At 39.7% G+C, this 21,554-nt stretch overlaps 1 protein-coding gene across 5 annotated transcripts in view; it reads right to left on the bottom strand.

Annotated features, from left to right (window-relative positions):
• The window catches only part of TMTC1 (transmembrane O-mannosyltransferase targeting cadherins 1), a 282,903-nt gene that overhangs the window by 91,384 nt on the left and 169,965 nt on the right, over positions 1-21,554 (bottom strand). For all 5 annotated transcript variants that reach the window (XM_008954264.5, XM_008954265.6, XM_008954263.4 and 2 more), the window contains one exon: positions 9,327-9,448. In XM_008954264.5, coding sequence (XP_008952512.2) covers positions 9,327-9,448 — 122 coding nt within the window. The remainder of the gene's footprint in view (positions 1-9,326; positions 9,449-21,554) is intronic.

Below are 21,554 nucleotides of genomic sequence, written 5' to 3'. Positions count from 1 at the left end.
TAACTTGCTAAGTGCTAGGGTTGTTCACTTTTGAGCTGCTCACTTTTGAGCACACAAGGTTAGAAACGACATGAAGAGGTTTGAAGAACCAAAGGAGGAAGAAAGGGAAGGAAGAAAAAGCAGAGGCCTATATTTATGTTTCTTTGATTTCTTTTGACTTTGATTCACCCAATCTCATTTGCACGAGGTAGATTGAAATCATGACTTGCAATTAGTTACCTGGCATAGCTTACATTTCTCACATGTATTATTGTATTCAGTCTCATCTGAATCTAAATTATACTTTATACTAAATTTTACTTTCAAATCCTGATTTCCAAGACATCTGCTATTCACCATTTAGAGCTTAACAGACACAAACATTCATCTTTTATAACTAACAGAGTTTGGTAATATTAAGGGCAGAATTCCAGTCCAATAATTTACTGTTCAGACTTCTCTGCACTTTGTACCCTTGGCCAAGCACAACTGATTGAGCACAACACATTGGCCAGTGGATCTCCAGCCCACAGGCACCTTGACCTACTCTCTGCTCACTTCATTCTAGCCATTGCTCTGTTCTAATATTGTACTGGTCAGTGATCTACAATCTCTGCTTTTATTAAACATTTGGTAGAATCCCTCAGCAAAGTCCTTCTGCTTCCCTTCCTGGTCATGACCTTCCCATAGCACTGCCCCACAGTCCTTGATGATTGACCACCAGTCTGGTGCAGTCCCAGGTCCCTCCCTTCCTGGGCATTGCCTTCAAGAGCAGCCCTCTCTGGATGAGACTTAACTCCTAGCTCTCACATCCTCTTCTGCCTTCAGGACCCAAAGGGCTGGATGGAGCAGTTCATGAGGGCACAGCGAGAGCAAAGGCACAGACACATTCAAGTTAAAATCTTTTTAATCTTATCCCATAGTATTCTGAAGTAGAACTTTAATCAACTTTTGAACCCCTTTGTAGGTTAATAAACCAGCAGAGAGTCTTTGACTGTTGGACCCTAAGGCTTTGTCCCACTGAGGACTGAAGATGTGGGAAGGAATAGCATGAGAGGAAAACAGGAAAGCTTGACAGACTCAGCTTTCTTTTACACTGTGGTGAGTAACATGGAAGATACCATATTTAAGAACGTTAGAATCCTTCACTGAGATTTAAAAAGGACTTCTTAATTTACTTTTCTATTTTATTGTTGTTGTTGTTCATTTTTTTTTTTTTTGAGACGGAGTCTCACTCTGTTGCCCAGGCTGGAGTGCAGTGGCATCATCTCAGCTCACTGCAACCTCCATCTCCTGGGTTCAAGCACTTCTCCTGCCCCAACCTCCCAAGTAGCTGCGATTACAGGTATGCGCCACCATGCCTGGATAATTTTTGTACTTTTAGTAGAGACAGGGTTTCACCATGTTGACCAGACTGGTCTTGAACTCCTGACCTCAAGTGGTCCACCCCCCTTGGCCTCCCAAAGTGCTGGGATTACAGGTGTGACCCACTGTGCCTGGCTGACGTCTTTACTTTTCGTTACCCAAACTTTGGATTTTGCCACAGATTCCCTTCCAATGGTATCATTAAGTTTTATTTCATTCTTTGTCTTCAGATCACATGGTGATCCCACGTCATTGTTCCCTAGTGTAAAAATGCACAGCCTTTCTCCCTCACCTTTCATCACTCCTGCTATGAAAAGAGAATCATGTTGTTTTAAGATGACCATAATAAAAATGCACTAAAAAAATGGATTCATGGCTGAAACTAAAGAATAATTGAGTGGACTTGGGTTATTTAGTCAACCCATATGTCTACTTATACATAAGCACACACATCCTCACAAAACTGGTGCATTGAGCTTTTAACTGAAAATGCACATCAACCTTTCTCCTAGGTTTTGAGTTGAGTGGCTCACTGACAAGCCTACGTTGCTTTTCCTGCCCCTCTACTGCATTGTACTATGGGAATTTCAAACAAAGAATGAAGCCATAAAACAAAAAGACTGAATATTTGGCTCTGCCTGGCTCCCAGGCTTTCTACTATTCTTGTGACTTGGCCTCAACAAAATCTAAAGTGACTTGTTATTTGTGGGTCAGCTTTGTCCCATCCTTACCAGTCGTGGCTTTAGACAAAAGACTCAGCACCACTCACCCTCTAGGACAGTCTGACTGTGGTCTGAGGCCCCTGCTTAGATATTAGGCTTCAGCTCAGTTCCCAAGTCTCGCTTCATGACTTTCTGTGTACAGGCTAATATCTAACCTGTTTTCAGGGACTGCTGCCTCTCTTGGCAAGCCATCCGCAGTATCATCTCTTGAAGACAGCCATCTGACATTTCTTGTGTGGCCCTCTCAGTGTCCAGGGCCTCATTTCCTCCTGACGTTCCTAGTGGCTGCTTGTCCATGTGAACTTTTTTTTTCTTTTCTTTTCTTTTTCTTTTTCTTTCTCTCTTTTTTTTTTTTTTTTGAGATAAGGTATCACTATATTGCTCAGGCTGGTCTTGAACTCTTGAGCTCAAGCAATTGTCCTGCCTCGGCCTCCCAAAATGCTAAGATGACAGGTGTGAGCCACCATGCCTGGCCAGTCCATGTGAACGTCTAAGCATCACCTGTTCCTGCTGCTTATGAGGATTGCTCATAACCTCACAGTGGAGGCTCCACACCAAGGCTTCCTGACCACTTTGTAGGGCCACTGTCGGGCCCTCCAGAGAGCCTGTCCCATGGCAGATGGACTTCCTCCCTTTCCTGCCTCACCTTGGGGCACACATCTTCCCTTCTCCACTGGCCCATCCTACTGAATCTGACCAGACACAGGCAGACACGCCATAAAATGTGGAAAAAAAAAAAAAAGCAGTGCATAAAGCTTAAAGTTTAAGAGGAAAAAAGCACCCTTTTTACAGAGCTATGCTGAATCACAAAACAGTTAAAATTTGGAGTGGCAAGGGACCTTAGAGATCATGTAACAGAGGGGTTATAAAAATGTTCTATTTCTAAAACCAGTAAAATTTCCGCCCAAAAAATGGGGGTGAATGGGGGAGAAGGAACTGATGCAGGGTCATCTACCTCCTGCTGCTCTTATCATCATGACAAGAATACCAGAAATATAGGAAAGATAAAATTTCATAGTTTTATAAAACTGCATAGGTTTAGCTTTATGCAAAATTCACCACATTGTCTTTCTTTCTCCTTTCACCCGATAGTTTATCTCCAAACCAGTGAAAACCACTACAGAGCAAGGCCAACATTCTGGTTTTACAAATAGAGAAACAGTAATCTGACCCTATTCAATGATTCTTTCAAGACGGCTAGCCAGTGGGCGACAGATAGGGCTGCGTGGAGTCCTAGTTCAGCTTTCTTCCTATTAGATTTGCTAAAGCAAATTTCTGTGATTTCCCTGTTGATACTAATATTTGGCAAAACGGATTCACTCTCTTCTAGCAACTGCAAAGAAACATACAAATACACAGATGGATCATGAGAAGGGATCCCCAAAATCAGGTAACAGAGGCTGTGTAACTTCAGAGGTAATTTTTCTCCTTTTGCATTCTGAGAAATAAATCCTACAGAATTGTTTCAATAGCAATCGATGTTAGACTGAAAATTCCATTTTGAATTGAGAGGTATGATTTCAAGACGGCATTCTGATAAAGATCGCACTGAATCTATAGATCACTCTGGGCTTTTCAACAATATTGATTATTCCAATCCATGAACACAGGATATCTTTCCAATTTTTTCTTTCATTGAATTTTATTTCTCAAAAAAGTTCTGTTTCTCACTGAATTTTTTTATTGAATTTTATTTCTTCCATTTCTTTCATTGATGTTTTATAGCTTTCAGTGTAGAGATCTTTTACTTCCTTGGTTAAATTTATTCCCGAGTATTTTTTTTTGTAGCTATTGCAAATGGAATTGTTTTCTTTTTTAGACAGTTTGCTGTTAATGTGTAGAATAGCTACTGATTTTTGTAAGTTAATTTTGTATCCTGCAACGCTAATGAATTCATTTATTAGTTCTGTTTTTCAGTGGAGTTTTCAGGGTTTCCTACGTATATAAGTTTAATGTTGTCTGCAAACAAGGACAATTTAACTTCTTCCTTTCTAATGTGAATGCCTTTTATTTCTTTCTCAGTCATTCTTGATCAGTTGTATCCCAAAATATTGTTTCTGTCCTCACTTATTCCCATTCATTCTTTTCCTCTCTCTACTCATTCAAGTCTTCCTAAAGTAGCACAGGAATTTGCTCTTTGGCACTGAAGTGAATAAATCATCCTTAATCTGGCATGTGAATGAATATTCAGTCACTTTCTGTAACATTATTTGAGAGCTATCATCAACTACTTCTGCTTCATCAATTCTAAGAAATTTTAGTTCATTGTAGCAATTTAATGTGGTTTTTATAAAACACAAAAAAGATAGCCATAAAATTATATGCTTCTGTTGGGAAAAAATAAAAGATCAAAATTTCTATAAAAGAATGATTTCAGCCCCAAACTCTCTTGCCTGTTCAAAAAGGAGATCTGCAAAACTGGCTTTGTCACCAGAAGAAAAGATTATTCCAATCTCTTTTGGTGGTAAACTCTGACCCTGAAGCAATGCAATGCTAAGCAGATAGCCTATTTCTGTCCCTTTTATCCACAGATTTCAAAGTGCAAATGAGAGGAAGGTGATATTTCAGACCTTTTCTGGGTTGAGATGGAGGAACAGAAGCCACAAGATTTAAGTGGCTAGTTCATTGTTAGGCATAAAGGCGGAGGATGAGAGAGCACTGTTGGTCTGACTCATTCTGCACTTTTCTTGTAAAATGGCCAAATCAGCCCCCTGGGATCGAAGGGATTCACCCGGGCTTCAGTGAGGCTGGACATGACTTCTGTGAAATTCATGTGTGAGCATCTAAAGCTAGGATTTGCCTTCATAATAGCTTGAAACAAACATTTGATGAGCAGAAAGTTCACCTTCTTTAGAAAGATTACCAACTGAGCCTTTGACTTCATTTTCCTATTGTTCACTAAAGTTTCTGAGACAACACAGAGCTTTTGCATAAAAGTGATGATCTATATTTTCAGGATGTCATTGAGTACACCATATATATGTGTATATATATATGTGTATATATATATGTGTATATATATGTGTGTGTATATATATGTGTGTATATATGTGTGTGTGTGTGTGTGTGTGTATACATATATATATATATATATATTTTTTTTTTTTCCCCTCAAAAGAGCCTGGATACTAATGCTGTGGAAAATGGCTGTTTCTTGTCAAGGTCAGGATGGAAGGAGATTCATGAAGATATGATTCCTGGGTTAAAAAAAAAATATTTTGAACATGTTCTTACCATTCTCAACACCTATATGTAGGTTTATTAAATGGAACAGGCATTATCCAGTGCTCTGACACATCCACGGGATGCCTACAGCAGCTGTAAAATCCTCCGTGGCTCTGGGGAAGATTTCAGGAACTCTTAGCTCAACTGTTTGCTATTCTCCATTGAGACAGGGGCAGCTCATCACTGGTAGGTAAAATCTTTTTCTAGTCCCCCATTTTCAAAGAAAACTGTCAATATTTATAAAATGGCTTTGATGAAGTCATCAGAGACTCTCTAAAGCCACAACACAGAAGTTTCCTTACCCAGACTTTAATTTCCAAATCATCCTGGACCACCTCAATTGCACAATTTTATATACCAGTGGGAATCCAGGGCCAAAAGGAACACGGCTCCCTTGCAGTTTTAGTTACGATAATGACTGTGAAGAAAGATGGATTCACTAGAGGTACAGCATCCAATTCAAATATTCCTAAGATTCCTCCCGTGTCAGTTTCCCGAAATCCAAGTAAAACTCTCAAATGAGGTCAGGACTGTAAACCTGGCTGAGTGACCTGACCCTTTCGTCAGCCCCCAGACCACCTCTAAGGGGCAGGAAAGCACCTCCACCCTCTGCTCTGGTGGCGCTGGCATCTGCTGAGATGGCATCTCCGGAGGGGGGAAGGTAGCCTGGCTGGGATGGTGATGGTATGTGTTAGTCCAGGATTCACTAAGCAGTAAAGAGAAACACTCAGAAAAAGATGACTTAGTGACAATGCTGCAAGGCATAGATGTAGGAACTTGGAAAGAAAAGGACAGTCATCTTTTTAATGAAAACTGGTTTACTGAAATTGATTTTGGGTGCCTCTTTACCGAATTTGGCAAATGAAGCAAAACCGAGATTGGTTCCGTGAGGCAGGCACTTGCTGTTGGTAATATTGATGCTTTCTTTTCAGCACTTTTATTTTAACCCAAATCAGCCTACTCCTAGAGGAAAAAGGGCATTTTATTCCTAGGAAAAAATAAACTGGAGTCATAGAAAGGTTTATTTAAGATATGGCAGCCTGGGAAAAGCTGGAGCTGGCATGATTCTGGGGGTTGGAGGATATACCTGCCCGGGCAAGAGGAAACCCTTACAATAAGATACCCCACAAAGGGTTGGCGACAATACTATGAGCTTCCGTAACATAGTTACCTAAGATCTCTTCCACAAGAATCAAATTTAAATGTCTAGTTAAAAATTCCAGCCCTTCACTCTGCCTTTATTTCCTCACAAATTATTCTCCTGTATCTAAACTACATGACACTTTGCTGAGCTTACAAATCTTTGTCACCCAGAACCCCCAGCTCCTGAAGAACTAGATATTAGGGCTCTTAGAAGCCTGATCACCACATGAGTTGAGCTGAAAATCCGTTACTACGTGTAGATTTTCTTCTTATTTTGTAATTGAGAAGAATACTTAGATGTTCCTATCAGGGAAGCAATATAGTCTGGAAGGTAAGAGATCTGTAGTAGACAGGGATGTGTGTTCCAGCTCTGCCACTCACCAGCTATACCGCTTGGGGCAAGTTAACCAACCTCTCAGAGCCCAGGTTTTATTTTTGTAAAATGGCAATAATGTTATTAGCTACCTCAGGGAACTGATATCACAATAAAAATACTTAGTATTTATTGACCATATATAATGCAAAACACTTTCTAAGTTTTATATATAATCATCTCTTTTTTTTTTTTTTTTTAGATGGAGTCTTGCAGTCTCCCAGGCTGGAGTGCAGTGGCGCGATCTCAGCTCACTGCAAGTTCTGCCTCCCGGGTTCACATCATTCTCCTTCCTCAGCCTCCAGAGTAGCTAGGACTACAGGCGCCCGCCACCGTGCCTGGCTAATTTTTGTATTTTTAGTAAAGACGGGGTTTCACTGTGTTAGCGAGGATGGTTTTGATCTCCTGACCTCGTGATCTGCCCGCCTCGGCCTCCCAAAGTGCTGAGATTACAGGCTTGAGCCACCGCGCCTGGCATCTCATGTTTTTAAATTTATTTTTTCTGAGACAGGGTCTGGTTCTGTCACCCAGGCTGGAGTGCAGGGGCACGATCATGGTTCACTGCATCCTCAACCTTCCGGGCTCAAGAGATCCCCCACCTTAGTCTCCTGAGTAGCTGGGACCACAAGTGCATCCCACAACATCTGGCTAATTTTTTGTTATTTTCTGTAGAGGCAGGGTCTCACCATGTTGCCCAGGCTGGTCTCAAACTCCTGGGTTCAAGTGATATACATGCATCAGCCTCCCAAAGTACTGAGGCATGAGCCACTGCGCCCGGCCCTATAACGGTTTCATTTAATGATCACAATATGTCATTGAGTTGGGTGCTATTACTATTCCCATTTTATGCAGATGAGAAAACAAGCTTAGAGGAATCACGATCATGTTTAAGCCAGAGTTTGAATGCAGGCCCTCTGACTTCAGGGGCAGGCTGTGACCCACTACTACAGTGTGAATTACTTGACATAAAGAATGTAACATGCTTATAATAGTGACTGAAATATAATAAAAATGCAATAAAATTTTGATGCAATTAATGACAAAATAGCATTAATGAATACAATAGTATTTATAAAATATTAGGACCTATTAAACGCTTAATATGAGAGATTCCATTTTGTTAATTGGCAGTTAACTCTTTGAGGGCAGACACTGAGATTCACTTACTTGTGTAGCATTAGATTTTAGTAGAGCATTTATGGCAGAGGGGCTCTATGAATATCTATCAAATGAAGAATGATTCCATTGGAATCATCAGTACTACAAAGAAAAGCTAAGATATATTCAACTGGTCTAAGCAAAAACATATTTAGAACACAGATTGATGCCACTTTTTGGCCTTCTATACTACAGGTGTATTCCCTATTATTGGCAAGCCTTCACAAGACTCTTACCTTAAACCACGTAGAATATAAAGAATTGTGTTGTATTTCTGTCCTTATTGAATAGTATTTATCAAGCACTCATCTCCTTCCCAAATTGGGCTGAAGACACAGTAAACAATTAAGGGCTGCTTTCCCCTTAACCAAGTCAAAACCACATGCTGCAAAGTGTTAAGAAAGCTATTAGGTATTTGGTTTGAAGGAATCAAAGATTATGAAATTCACTTCTAATTATACGTGTTTTAAAATTTCTAGTACAATATCATAAATAAAAAATACTCATTTCCTCATAACATTTTGGTTTATGATACTGCCTTTTAGGAAAGTTCATACTTATAGAAGAAGAATGAACTTTCCTAAAAGTCAGTATCATAGTCCAAAGTGTTAATTTTAGCGAGTTTACTAAAATCTCTATTGTAAAAGTGAGAAAATCTGGGGGCAAAAAAAGCTTTGTGTCTTGTTCAAGATCAGTCAACCAATAAATGGCAGAACCAAGACTTGGTTTCCTGATTCAGTGACATTTTCAAGCATCTGAAAAGAAAGTGGCCTTGGAACAATGACATTGGAATAAGACAAGAGAACAGACAAGCTTCAGCACAGTTCAAACATTCAGAGCTAAGTGGCATTATGTAATCACACACATTTGAATGTCTTTTCTAGTTTTTAAATCATTGTTCTTTTCCCAAGGACAAATTTTCTTGAGATTGCTTCCATTTTTAAATTGAAGAAAAAAGAACGAACAAAAGAAGTTAATTACAATCATGCTACTGAACATAATACTTTTATGCAAGTCAAAAAACATTTCTAGAAAAGTATTATAATTCTTTTAATAACACACATTTAGACATAGATGTAGTGATAAATGATTACTACTAAAATCCTGAATATACTCAAGTTAATGTTTCACATTTAAACTATAAAGTTTGCAACTGAAGGTAAACCACTGTAAACAAGAGTACATGTGTGGACATTTGCTCTCATCCAACCTTCTGTGTGGCTGTTTTTAAAGCTGAAGTAATAACATCCCTTGTCCCATGAGGATCTAATGGTCTACACACAAAAGACTGTCTCTCTGGAACTATCAATGTTGGTGACAGAGGGCAGGTCTTGTAGGAGGAAGTCACGTGCAATAGTTACCTAGGCATGTAAAGGACTCTCTCCGCCACCACAAAACCCACCCTGAAGAAGAGGTTGCTGGCTGGAATGAACGGGAACACCAGGAACAACAAGCCGACTAAAACCTCCTTGTGCTCCAGTCTCTGAAACACACAATAGTGAAGGAAACATTAACTTCTGTTGAATTCCACTTCAGGCAGCATTTAACCATCTCCTTCACTTTCAGGTTCTCAATGAAGAAATGAAGAAATTAGACCAATATAAACCTTTTGACCGGCGTACTGAATTTAACAGAGAAAGCTGACGGGCTAAAATGGCTGGCATGTCAAAACACACACATGTACCCTGACACACATTTGCCACCCAGAAACATGGATATTGGCCCAATACAGTCAGTGACCGCTACCTGTTGTTTAGGGCTGGATTTACAGCAACCTGCTTCTTGGTTCTGGCTCCGTTCAGAATCCCTGTCTTTCCAGACACCCCATTCTCAAAGAGCAAAGCAACTGGCTAAAATCAAATGCAGTAAGGCACTGCAGAGAATTTAATTATATCTTCCCAAAATATAATGTATTTTCTTTAAAAAATTCACCAGGAGAAGCAAAGTTTAACATCAAGAAAATCAAATACTAATGATAAAATTTGGGACGCCAATGGAGAAAGAATCATTTGAATTGAAGCGTACCTTCGCACCTCTCAAATTAGGCTGGCAAGCGAGTATTTACTCCATTGATTTTTTGAATAAAAAATCGTTATAATAATTCATTAAATTGACAAAGAACCTCCTCTGTTATTATATATCTTTATTTGCAAAGATTTTTCTGTCACTTATAATTAACAGAAAAAAAACTTCTGTTTATTACTGATAATATGTTGCAATGACATTGTAAAAACTCATTTGTATTTCCATGTGTATTTATGGTATAGACACATTTGAAGAGAGTTATATTTAAAACAGAACTTAATGTACTGGAGAATATGTATTTTTTAAGTTTAAGAAAAAAACCAAATAGACTGTCCATATTTCAACTTTTAATGTTTCCTTTAAACATTTTAAAGTCTATTATTTTTAATAATTGGAAAAGAATAAGTAAAAGAATTTCATAAATATAAATAAAACTCCCTAATAAAAGCTACAAATACTTTAACTATACAAAGTATAACGATTTTAAACATCTTGGGATACTTGTCACCTTGATGTTATTAAAATATTTGTTTTACGGACTAAAATATATAGGGTAATATAATTTCTGAGAGTGATTCCATGTGATTTGGACAGTTGCCCTTAAATAATTAACGGATCTATAAGTAATGATCTCATTTTGACCTAAAGGAACCAGAATTTAAAGGAAGAAAAAAATAGATTATGTAACAAGCCTTCAACTAATGATCTACCAAAACTGACCAAAAAGGGTAAAAAAAAAAAAAAAAAAAAGAACAAATTCATTTTATTTAAAAGCTGCAAGCTATCTTTTTAATTTAGACTATACTTTGGGTTTAGAAAGTACATTTCAATTTGAGAATTTAAACTGTATAGTTTATTTGTTTAAATTAAAATTTTTATTTTCAATTTGGGGTACATGCGCAGGTTTACTACAAGGGTATATTGTGTGATGCTGAGGCTTGGGCTTCTATTGTTTCTGCCACCCAGAGAGTGAAAATCGTACCCAATAGGAAGTTTTTCAGCCCTTGCCTCCCTTTCTCCTCCCTCCTTTCAGAGTCTCCAATGTCTATTGTTCCCATCTTTACGTCTGTGTGTACCCAAGGTTTAGCTCCCACTTATAAGTGAGAATATGTGGTATTTGGTTTTCTGTTTCTGTGTTAATTCGCTCAGGATAATGGCCTTTAACAGCCTCCATGTTGCAGCAAAAGACATGATTTTGTTCTTTCTTATGGCTGCTTAGTATTTCATGGTGTATATGTACTACAATTTCCTTATCCAATCCACTGTTGACGAGCATCTAGGCTGATTCCATGTCTTTGCTATTGTGAAAAGTGCTGTGATAAACACATAAGTGCAGGCATCTTTTTGGTAGAATGATTTTCCTTTGGGCATACACCCAGTAGTGGGATTGCTGGGTTGAATGGTAGTTCTATTTTTTAATTCAATGAAAAATCTCCAAACTTATTTCTGCAGTGGCTGAACTAATTTGCATTCCCACCAACACTATATAAGCATTACCTTCAAGTACATAATTTTAAAAAATCTTCACAAGAATCCTGTATATCAAGAGCAAGTATTTCTTCTTACAATTGAAAACAGACCCCAAATAAAGAGTGCCTTGTCAAATGTTCCTCATTCACTCTGAGCTTATTATTGGGTAGTAAGTTGCTATTCCCTTTTTATAGGTGCACTTTTATAGAGATAGTTGATTACTTCTTTTCATGCTTCGAAAGCTAAAATACTTTTTACGAAATTATTCACGTCTTCCCAAAGAAGTTTCTAAAGAGAATGTAATACACCCTAGTAATTCATCCTAAGAATTAAGAATTAAGAGTGCAAGTATAAACAGAACAATGATCAGGCTGTTATCCATGTCCCTAGATACTGTTTTACCCAATGAGCCACCCCACGGCCCCTCATCAAGGTTATTGGGAAAGAGCCCTCACTAGGAATCTGAAAGAGGCTTCTCTCTATATCCCCAGCATCACACGTTCTTACCCTTCCAAGGCACCTTCCTCACTACGGTGGGTGTTCACTTTCTTTTTTTTTTTGAGACTGAGTCTTGCTCTGTCACCCAGGCTGGACCAGGTTGGGAGGTGCCTTCATCTCAGTGGTGGGTGTCAGTTGGGAGCACAGCCAACCTTCCTGCCCCCCCTCACTTACGGACACCCGTAGTGAGCAGGATGCCCATGGCACTGATTGCTGTTGGGGATGCGGAGATGGGGGGAGAGTCAAGAAGCGATCAGCCTCCCCCAGAAATCTGATGTGCACATGGAAAAGCCACAGGGCTGCGTGTTCATCTGTTCCTCCACCAGTTTCTTCAGACACCAGCACAGTCTTTATTTCCTTCATGACATCACTCTAGTTGTAATTACCTGTGTATCTGGGTGTTTACTGCCTTTATTGTCTGTCTGCCTCACTAGAATGTGAGCTCCATGAGCACAGAGTGCTCCTGACTTGTGTTCACTGGTGAACGACTTTTGCTTAGCTCAGTGCCCGGTGTGAATATTTGCCGAATAAATCAATTAAGTGAATAAATGTATCAGGCAGGATACAGAGGAAAAAACTGGGTAGAAGAAGGGGAGCAGGCAGAGAGGGCTTTTTGGTGGAGGTGACATCTGGGCTTGAAATATCAATAAACGTTTACAAGGAAGACAAATTTGGGAATGAAGGGTGGTCACAGCTAGGCACATTCTTGGGAGAAGATATGGAATGTACAAAGCAGGCAATAAGACTGGTCATGTCAGCAAGTGGATAATGAGCGTTTTGCACACTTTGCTATGGAACTGACCTTCACCTTACGGCAGTGACTAAAGGGTCCCTTATGCATAGAAAGAAAAGTGAGTGAGTGTTCAGGGTCCACATCCAGACTCAGGTAGTGACCCTGCCACCCATACACCATTGGTACCTGGACAGGCAATATTATCCCTTCCATCCTCAAGGTGCCTCAACTATAAAAGGAGGCAAGTATGCCTGAGCGTTGAATGTAGTTGGGTCATTACAAAGATTTCTTGAAAACCTGAAGTCCATTTTTTGGGCGTTGTGAGCTATGAGCTTACACACAGCCCGCCACCCTATATTGCTAATCTTGTGGGGTGTTTTCCTTTGTTTTTAAAACAGAAAATGGAAGACAGTGGCACAGTGCCCAAACTCAATAAAGTTTCATTGTTTTATTTCATTTTGAGAAAATTAATACTCATGAAAAAATTTCTATTTTCAAATAGATGACAATATGCTTTGTCTTTCCTCATCCCCATTCAGTCAAGAGAGATTAAAAATATTTAAGAACAACATACTTATTTGAATAACATATCAATCTGCCAAGCAGAGACTTGTAAAGTTGGGAAAAAAAGTGCATCATGGACATGGCTAAATTTTCTAGAATGAGACAGACTAGGAGGGAACACGATTCTGTATCCTGTGGATCACTGATGTGACAAAATTGGCTAAATAATTTATAGCTTCTTTTAGCCTAGTAGATTCAATAATACCCTAACAAAATATGAGGAGAAAAAAGAGGAAATTCATGGTATTTTCCAAAGTACACATGGGCATTCATTTTTAGGACAAAGAACGAATGGAAATTCACTTATTCCCAAAGACAGCAGGGAGAGAAGAGATATGAGAACTAAGACAGCTAATAATACAGCCATTCTAATACATGACATTTGATTAACTGCAACTTCAGACAAAATAATTTACTTCTCTGAGCTTTAATTTGCTGATCAACTAGACAAAAGAAAAGGAATTGATACCTATATACCTGTTATATCTGTAGGAAAAATGTGTGATAGATTCACTATTATAGGTGTTAGGTTTGATTTTTCTTTTCTGGTTGGGAAGAAGAGAGAAAAGCATCCCCCTGAGCTGCAAAGAGGTGAAAATCCCATCTTAACACCCAGACGGGGGTGCTGAGAGGGTCGCTCAGTCACCATTGGCACAAATACGCGTCAGGCCAAGCAGCTAAGGGAAGAGCAGGGCTTTTCTCAGAGCCTAAATTGCCTCAGAGGAAATCCAGCTCCTGAAACCGTCCAGCCTAGTAGCTTCTGGTTTATCCCCTCCTCTTCACACTTCCAGTTCATCTTTCAAAGTGCAATTCACAGGCAAAGACACGCACACACACACTTTGATACACATGTATGCACCTGGCCAGCAGTGTGTGGGTGTTAATAAAAACAGGGCTCCTTCCTGCCCAATTCAACACCGATGATACACACTGCAGGCCGTTCCCTTCCAGAGAGGTGGAAAATAGGCTTATTATAGTAATCATTGTCATCATTACTATTTTTTTTTCTCACCTCTAAACAAGTTTCAGAGAAATGGTACATTGCATTTAGGGTACAAGTATGTTCACATGATTCTAAGTATTGCACAGTTATATTTCAATCCTAAGGATTTATTTGGCAGCCCTAGGATCTAGCTGTCTGCCTCCAGTTTATCAATCCACAGGGAAGCTGATGAGAGTAAAGATCCCCTCTTCAGCCCCGGGGTTAAGGCATTTGCCAGGCTGACAGCTAGTATGGCTGAATACTTCTTAGGCTCTCCTTTTTACATCTGTTTTTGGGTCTACTTCCTCTGTTAGACTACGGATTCCTTGATGGTAGTCACCAATGAATGTTTAAATTTATCTAGATTCCTGGCACAACACCCCTACTGCTATCTGCAGGAAATGTTAACTGTCAGCCTCCACTTGAGCAAATCCAGGTCTCAGGTTTATTTAAAATATTGTGAACTTTGAATCCACAAAAGCCCTTATGTCTACTGAGGCTATCAAAGTTGAAGATAATACAGACCGCATCTGATGGATGGGGAACTGACTTCATCTTCAACATTGTAACTCAGAAGCCAAGAAGAATGCTTTCAAGACCAGCATGGGCCATGCAAAGCTAGAGGAACCGAAAATGCCTGACTGTTTTGGGCAACTGGATTCTGCCTGAGCTCTGCACAAATGTTCCTTTATCTCACTCTCTCTGGGAAGCTACAGTGAGCCCTAAGCTGCCCTGTTGCCTACCTGGCCTTCACTGCTGTGTCTGCTTTCATTTAAGTTTTAACAGCCTCTCCCACCTCCAACTCTGGCAGTAGCCGGTCTCGCCTATCTACAGGCACAGCTCCTGTTGGATTTCTCTTCATGGTAACAGCTCTCAGCAGGTGCTGGGTGGCTGTTCCTCCCCTCTGCCCCTTCAAGCCATCTGGTAGGTGTCACTATTGCACGTGGCTTCTCTAATACTACCCACATCACCGGAAATGGTCCTTTCATAAACTCTCTTCAATCACCTCACTGGCCGCACCATGTGTTTCCTGCCAGGAATCTGATGGATTGACCAGCAGAGTGAGAACATGGGGACAGGGCAGAAATGTGGACCTCAAAAAAGGATCGGAGCTCAGGCTGGTGTGAGCTGCTAGGAGCCGGCTCCAGCACACCCCTGGCTTCGTCCTGTACATCACAGTCTTTCCATCATGTTTCAGCCCTCGAGTGAAGCACCCTGTTTAAGGCCACTGAGGCTATAAGAAATTTAAAATGTTATATTGAAATAATAAAGACCAACATCAATCTGAGAGAGCTCTGTTATCTGGCAAATGGGGTTGAAACCAATTTCTCAGTAGCTGGAGAAGAGGAAGTTTTGAGCGTTTACTGCTATGACAATGATTAAATGCAACAGACCACTTCTTATGACTCAAACAAGATCTAGAATCTTAGCTCCATGACAGTAATGTGGGGACAAAGGGAATCCTGCGGCAGTCTTATGGGTAAAAAGAGTAAGAAAAGTTAAAGCCGATTCTCAGAGCCGGTTACAGCTGCCACACACCTTGGTGAAAGGGACCCTGATTCCGGCCCCAGTGGTCACAAGGTCACACTGCGAGATGTTTAGGGACAGTCCTCCTGTGACATGAGCACAACCCACATCTCAAATGTAGACATGGAAAGATGCCATTTACATTTTTTTCCTCTTGTCTGAAAATAATGTGAACACTGAGTTGGGACAGAAAATGGCTCAGGTTCAGGATCTCAACAGCAGAGCTGCCAACCCACACTCTCTAGTTGGCTCAGGCTGGTGATATCATTTCCTCACTTTCATGAGCTCTAAAATTTACTCATAAATGCACAGGGAGTAAATTTTTAAAAGGGGAAATGAATGAAGAAATTATACCCCCTCAGAGACAAAAGTAGACTTGTATACTTGATGTCTTCCCCAAGCCAATTTAAACATTGCTTTTTCCCATGCCAGACTTTCTTTGCCAAGAGGCACTGCCAGATGTACTAATGAACAGAGCACCGAAGGCCGATTAAAATCAGAGGATTTATAAACTGACATTTTAGATTTCTGGTCTTTGGTTCTGAACTTCATTTTTTTTTTTTTTTTTTTGCACAGAGCCTTTTGTTTGATTTGTTTTTAATCAATAGTCTGATCCTTCTTGCAAACACCAGTTCCTGAGATTAAAACGTCTTATCTCACAACAGCAATTACCTTTCAGAATTAAGTGAGGAGGAATCATGAAGCTCCCGGATTGCTTTACTCTAATTGAGAATAAACTAATTTCTAACTTTACTTGGAAATGTAAGTTATATTCTGCATAAGTGTGTATTAAAATGTTTAAAAAATAAAAGCAAAAACCTTTTAGAAGGCACTTTTTTGAAAAATATCAGTCCAGTGCAAAAATTTCTATTCACTTTAAGCAAGCACTAGTGAGGAGATAAGGTAATTAAGTAAATTAGAAAAATGTTGGTGAATAAATATTTTCCTGATTAGAATGCAACTATTACAGGAATTTATGATGACATAGAAAAAGTCAGAAATGAACTTTCTTTATTTCTGTGGTTCTGAACAAAAATGTAAAAGGTATTAGAAAGCTATGTATTGAATTTAAAAAAGTATGATGAAGACTAAAGAGATGGGGGAGAGCTGTAAGCGAAGACATCTTCGAAAGTCCGGTTTAACTTACAAATTATTATATGTGTGTTTCACACAGATGGGGCGGGGGGCAGGCCGCAGTAAAAGCCACCCAGTAAGTTGCAAGTGGTAGAGGATGGAGGAAAAACAAATATCTTTCAAGCACATACCATATGCCAGACACTTGACTTAAATGGGCCCACTGAAGCCTCATGATAATATTACAAAGTAGGTATAATTATCCCCATTTTTGTAAGTGAGGAAATTGAGGGCCAGAGAGCATGAGAGACTTCTCTTAGTTGATCCAATCAGTAAGAAGCAAGGGCTTCAAACTGAGGTCTGAGTCACTCTAAAGCCTGTCCTCTTCCCACAGTCCACGTGGCTTTGGTATTCGAAGTTAATGCCAAGTGTGGGGAGGAATTTCAGCCTTCTCTACCATCTGATTTCATAGCAGAAACACACTGACGGCAGATATGTCCCAGCAACTGGAGGTGGCCAAATGAGACACTGCTGAGGACCTCTAACAGAGGGTGCTATTGGTTTACTTTGCCAGATAAATGCAAGCACAAGATTGCATTCTACACTCTACAGGGATGCAACAGGATCTATGGCACACAACACATATTTCTTGTCAAGTACTCTGAATGCATGTGTGAAAGGTTTGAAATTGTTCATCCATTCATCTTTTTTAAAAAAAATTTTTTTTTGAGACAGGGTCTTGCTCTTGCTCTGTCGCCCAGGCTGGAGTGCAGTGGTGCAATCTTGGCTCACTGCAACCTCCACCTCCTGGGTTCAAGCAATTTTCCCATCTCAGCCACCTGAGTTGGGATTACAGACATGTGCCATCATGCCTGACTAATTTTTGTATTTTTTTTAGTAGAGACAAGTTTCCACCATGTTGGCCAGGCTGGTCTTGAACTCCAGACCTCAAGTGATCCGCCTGCCTCAGCTTCCCAAAGTGCTGGGATTACAGGCATGAGCCACTGCACCTGGCCTCATCCACTCATCTTGACACCGATCCTCTGAAAGAATGGACATATACATATCCTCTGATCACAGTGGGATAAAACATAATTTATTTGACTGATCTTAGTTACTGACTTGTAAGTCGATATTATATCTGAGAGAGCTTGAGGGGTGGATAATGATCACTTTTGACATACGAAATCAAATACTGTAATGAAACTGCCCTTCTTAGTAAGGAAAGTGAAGGAGCATCCACATTCTAGTGACCACAGGGGTTCAATGAATAAATTAAGTGGACAGGTAAGTGGGTCAAAGGCCTTCTAAATTTAAATCTACACACATTCCTAACTTGTTATTGTTCTAAGCTTCTTTCTATAATATTCCACTGTTTATGATGAATTTTTCAGGAATGTAACACTGTGATCATCACTGAATCTTGTAACATATCTGTCATAGTATTTACTCAGGCAGATGGATTTGGAAAATCAGAAGAGTGATGCTGCTCTAAGAGATATGTGTCCCTGTGCATTGAGATCTAACCTAGTGGAGTGACTCAGGAGAAAGGGGGGCTTGAGTGAGGTAAACCTAGGACCCCCACTTGACACCCATGACTTCAGTGGGAGGCTGTGGCCTGAGGTGCGCTAGATGGGTGCCTGTGAGAACCAAGAGAGAACATCTGGGCAAAAGCTCAGCCATGTGCTGGGAACCTGTCTGAGTAGGGGGTGGAGAGAGACAGCCAGCTGCATAGGTGTCAGGGCTTTGAAGCATCATGCTTACCACATCCAGCTTTGATTGGCAAAATGGAGATGACTGTGGCACAAGTAATGGCACAGAATCCTAGGTCAAGAACTCTAACTTAATAAGGGGACCTAGTGTGGAAGAGAGATAGGAGCGCTTAATCATTTTATTCCCTCTCTAAGGATTCAATTAAGAACCAAGATGGATTTAAACATACAATAAAGCCAAGAATGAATCTAGCTTTGATGAAATGGAAGAAAGAAAGGAAAAGGATAAATCAGATACATTTTCATAATCCATTTTGTTCCTAGGAAAATAGGAAATATCCATGCCTGGGAGAAGCGGTCTTCTACCTATGACTATAGCTCAAATGTTTCTGTTAGGAAGACATCCCTCGGGCAAAGTCTTCCAAAGCAGGATGATCACTTCTTTTCTGTTAAGAAAGTGACAAAATGTTTTACTTTTTCACAAAGCAAGTCACACTCACCAAAATGCATGATTCATCTATCCACTTGGAATTGTCATACAGAAGACAGTCCCTTTGTTCTATAATCTAAAATTAATAAGGAGAAAGAACCATAAAAAAGTTCACACAGTTTCACTCTCCTAGTGAAGATCTAAATGTTTTAGAGTAGCACTTCCAAAAGATAATCATCCATACTACTTTATCAAACTACAGAGATATGTTTGGCTTACTTCAAGGATACTACACATGAATATAACAAGAAGTGTAGTAAGTCTTCTCTTAAGAGGTAAAAGAGGAAAAAAAGATGAGATTTGCTTGCATGATTGAACTTCTAGAGGAATTACTATTCATGGTAGATTTGATTCCTGTTATCTGTCAATGTACTCACCCAAAATCAAAATATCTTTTATAATCAAAACATGTTGCATCTCATTGGACAAGACCCACATCCCTACTTCTGAAACATATGGTCATAAAATCCTGATGGATCATTTTGTTTCCACAAAGATGGTTAAAAGGCTCTTTACACAAATAATTGACATGATGGAATACCGCTCTTCCTTCACCTTGAACTGTGTTTTCAAACAGCCTACCTGCCATGGCTTAAAAGGGTGAATTTAATGGACTAATGAAATGTAGCAAAGGATGGAAACAAAGGTCCCTGTGTTTAGAAATGGTATCAAATGCTTGTAATTTTCTGAGTTCAGACATGCACACACCTATCTTCATCATTTCAGAGCATGGGAGATGCATGCATAAAAAGACTGATTTTCACCAAAGCACAACAGCTCACATATCTCAAGTGTATATAAAAGACAAGAAGGTTTATATGATCTATATGAGGCTTGACATACAGATAAAAGTAAGAACTTAATCCAATAGTCACTAGTTGGGAGTTATATTTTTCTTGGAAAAGTCTTACAAGGGAATAGAAAATAAAATGTTTTAGACAAAGAAACAGAGAACAAACTTGTTTCTTCAACAAGCCTTGGCAATAAATTACTCCCCAAGTGAAGACATTGTCATTGTGAGGACCAAAATCTGTAACAGGCAGAAAAATAGGGTTCACTGGCCGAAGTCACCCAAATCAGAAGGAACTGTGGTGGACTGGAATGGAGAGAATTTTCCAGCCAATGTCAGGGAAGCTGCCATTCATAAATGTTCTTTCCAATTAATCACTTTTTCATACCAAATGCCAGAGTCCTGGGTTATAAGCGAACAGGGCCAATTTGGCCATTTAAAGTTGCCAGGTTCTTTTGTAAATACTGGTGGCCTGTGGCAATTAAAACCAGATGGGATACAAAAATGAGAGCAAGTCTGAGAAGAAGTTCTGTTAAAAGTGCAGCCATTTTTTAGCAGTCACACACTGGCTTCTCAGGAAGCTCCAGGAAGTCCTTTCTCTGTCCTCCAGCTCTCCTGTAAGAACCTTCCATGAAAGGTTCCCGCTGAGGTGCATGTAACAATGTCTTGAGGCAGCCACATCTCACTTTCTACTTAGAGAAGGCCAAGAAAACTCCCTCGAGTGCCTTCTTTTAAATCATGTTAAGCAGGTGAAGATACAAATTTTTAACTTATTCCAGTTAAAAGAAAAAAATACATGTAGAGAGATAAATATGGTGCTACTTTGGTCTTGCTTTGGAAACTGCCACTTATTAATAAGATACCAATGAATGAGCTCTTCTAGATGAAACTTGCCTCCCCAAACTGTAACATTTCATGAATGGCCTTACAGGGTCCCTCATCCATCAGGACTCCCAGCAGTCACAGACACTGTTGTATCAAACATCTATATACACATTTCTAATTACAGCCTCCATAGAATGAAAAATATAATTGGTTTCAAGGTCTTAGGTTACTGTTGCCTTGTTGAAAACTATAAAAGGAATGGTTTCAAAGGAATCCTTGTTCAGGTGGTATTGCTAAAAAGGTAATAATATGAAAATGTTTTTGTTGATGCTGTGGTGGCGGTTGTTTTTGGAGGTACAAAGAAGGCAAGCAAGGAAATGTTTAAACATTGCCCAAAAATGAACTCTCAAGGTCCAGTGACCCAGGCACCTTTGTATATCAAAGTCGATACTTCCCAAAGCACGTTGCAAGAACATTTATCCACAAGAAGTCCCTAAAAAGGGGTTCCAAATTCAAATAAGTTTGAGGAATGCCATTCATGATACGCCCCTTTTGGAAACTCATAAGGCTTAGAGCAACATAAAGGCTTTGTGACGCCCCCCAGTAAAGAAATATGTTTAACTTTTTGAAACCTAGTGCTTGTGAAATGCACAACTGTAGAATCTTTATTTAGAGTAACCTTACTTAATGGTCTGTATGATGCTGTGACATATTTTGAGAAATGCTGGTACAAACTGCTCTAGCAGAATGAAATTAAGAAAAGTTCTCACTTTAGGAGTTTCTATAACCTACTCCCCAAAAATCAACGCGCTGTCTGGCAAACACAATTTCACTGATCTCAACTATAGCCATCATGCTACAGTTGAAATACATTTTCTGGGGCCAGAGGCGGTGGCTCA

Source organism: Pan paniscus, chromosome 10 (assembly GCF_029289425.2).
Source record: "Pan paniscus chromosome 10, NHGRI_mPanPan1-v2.0_pri, whole genome shotgun sequence".
In the NCBI taxonomy this organism is placed as follows: Eukaryota; Metazoa; Chordata; class Mammalia; order Primates; family Hominidae; genus Pan; species Pan paniscus.
This window is presented reverse-complemented; position numbering and strand designations above follow the sequence as displayed.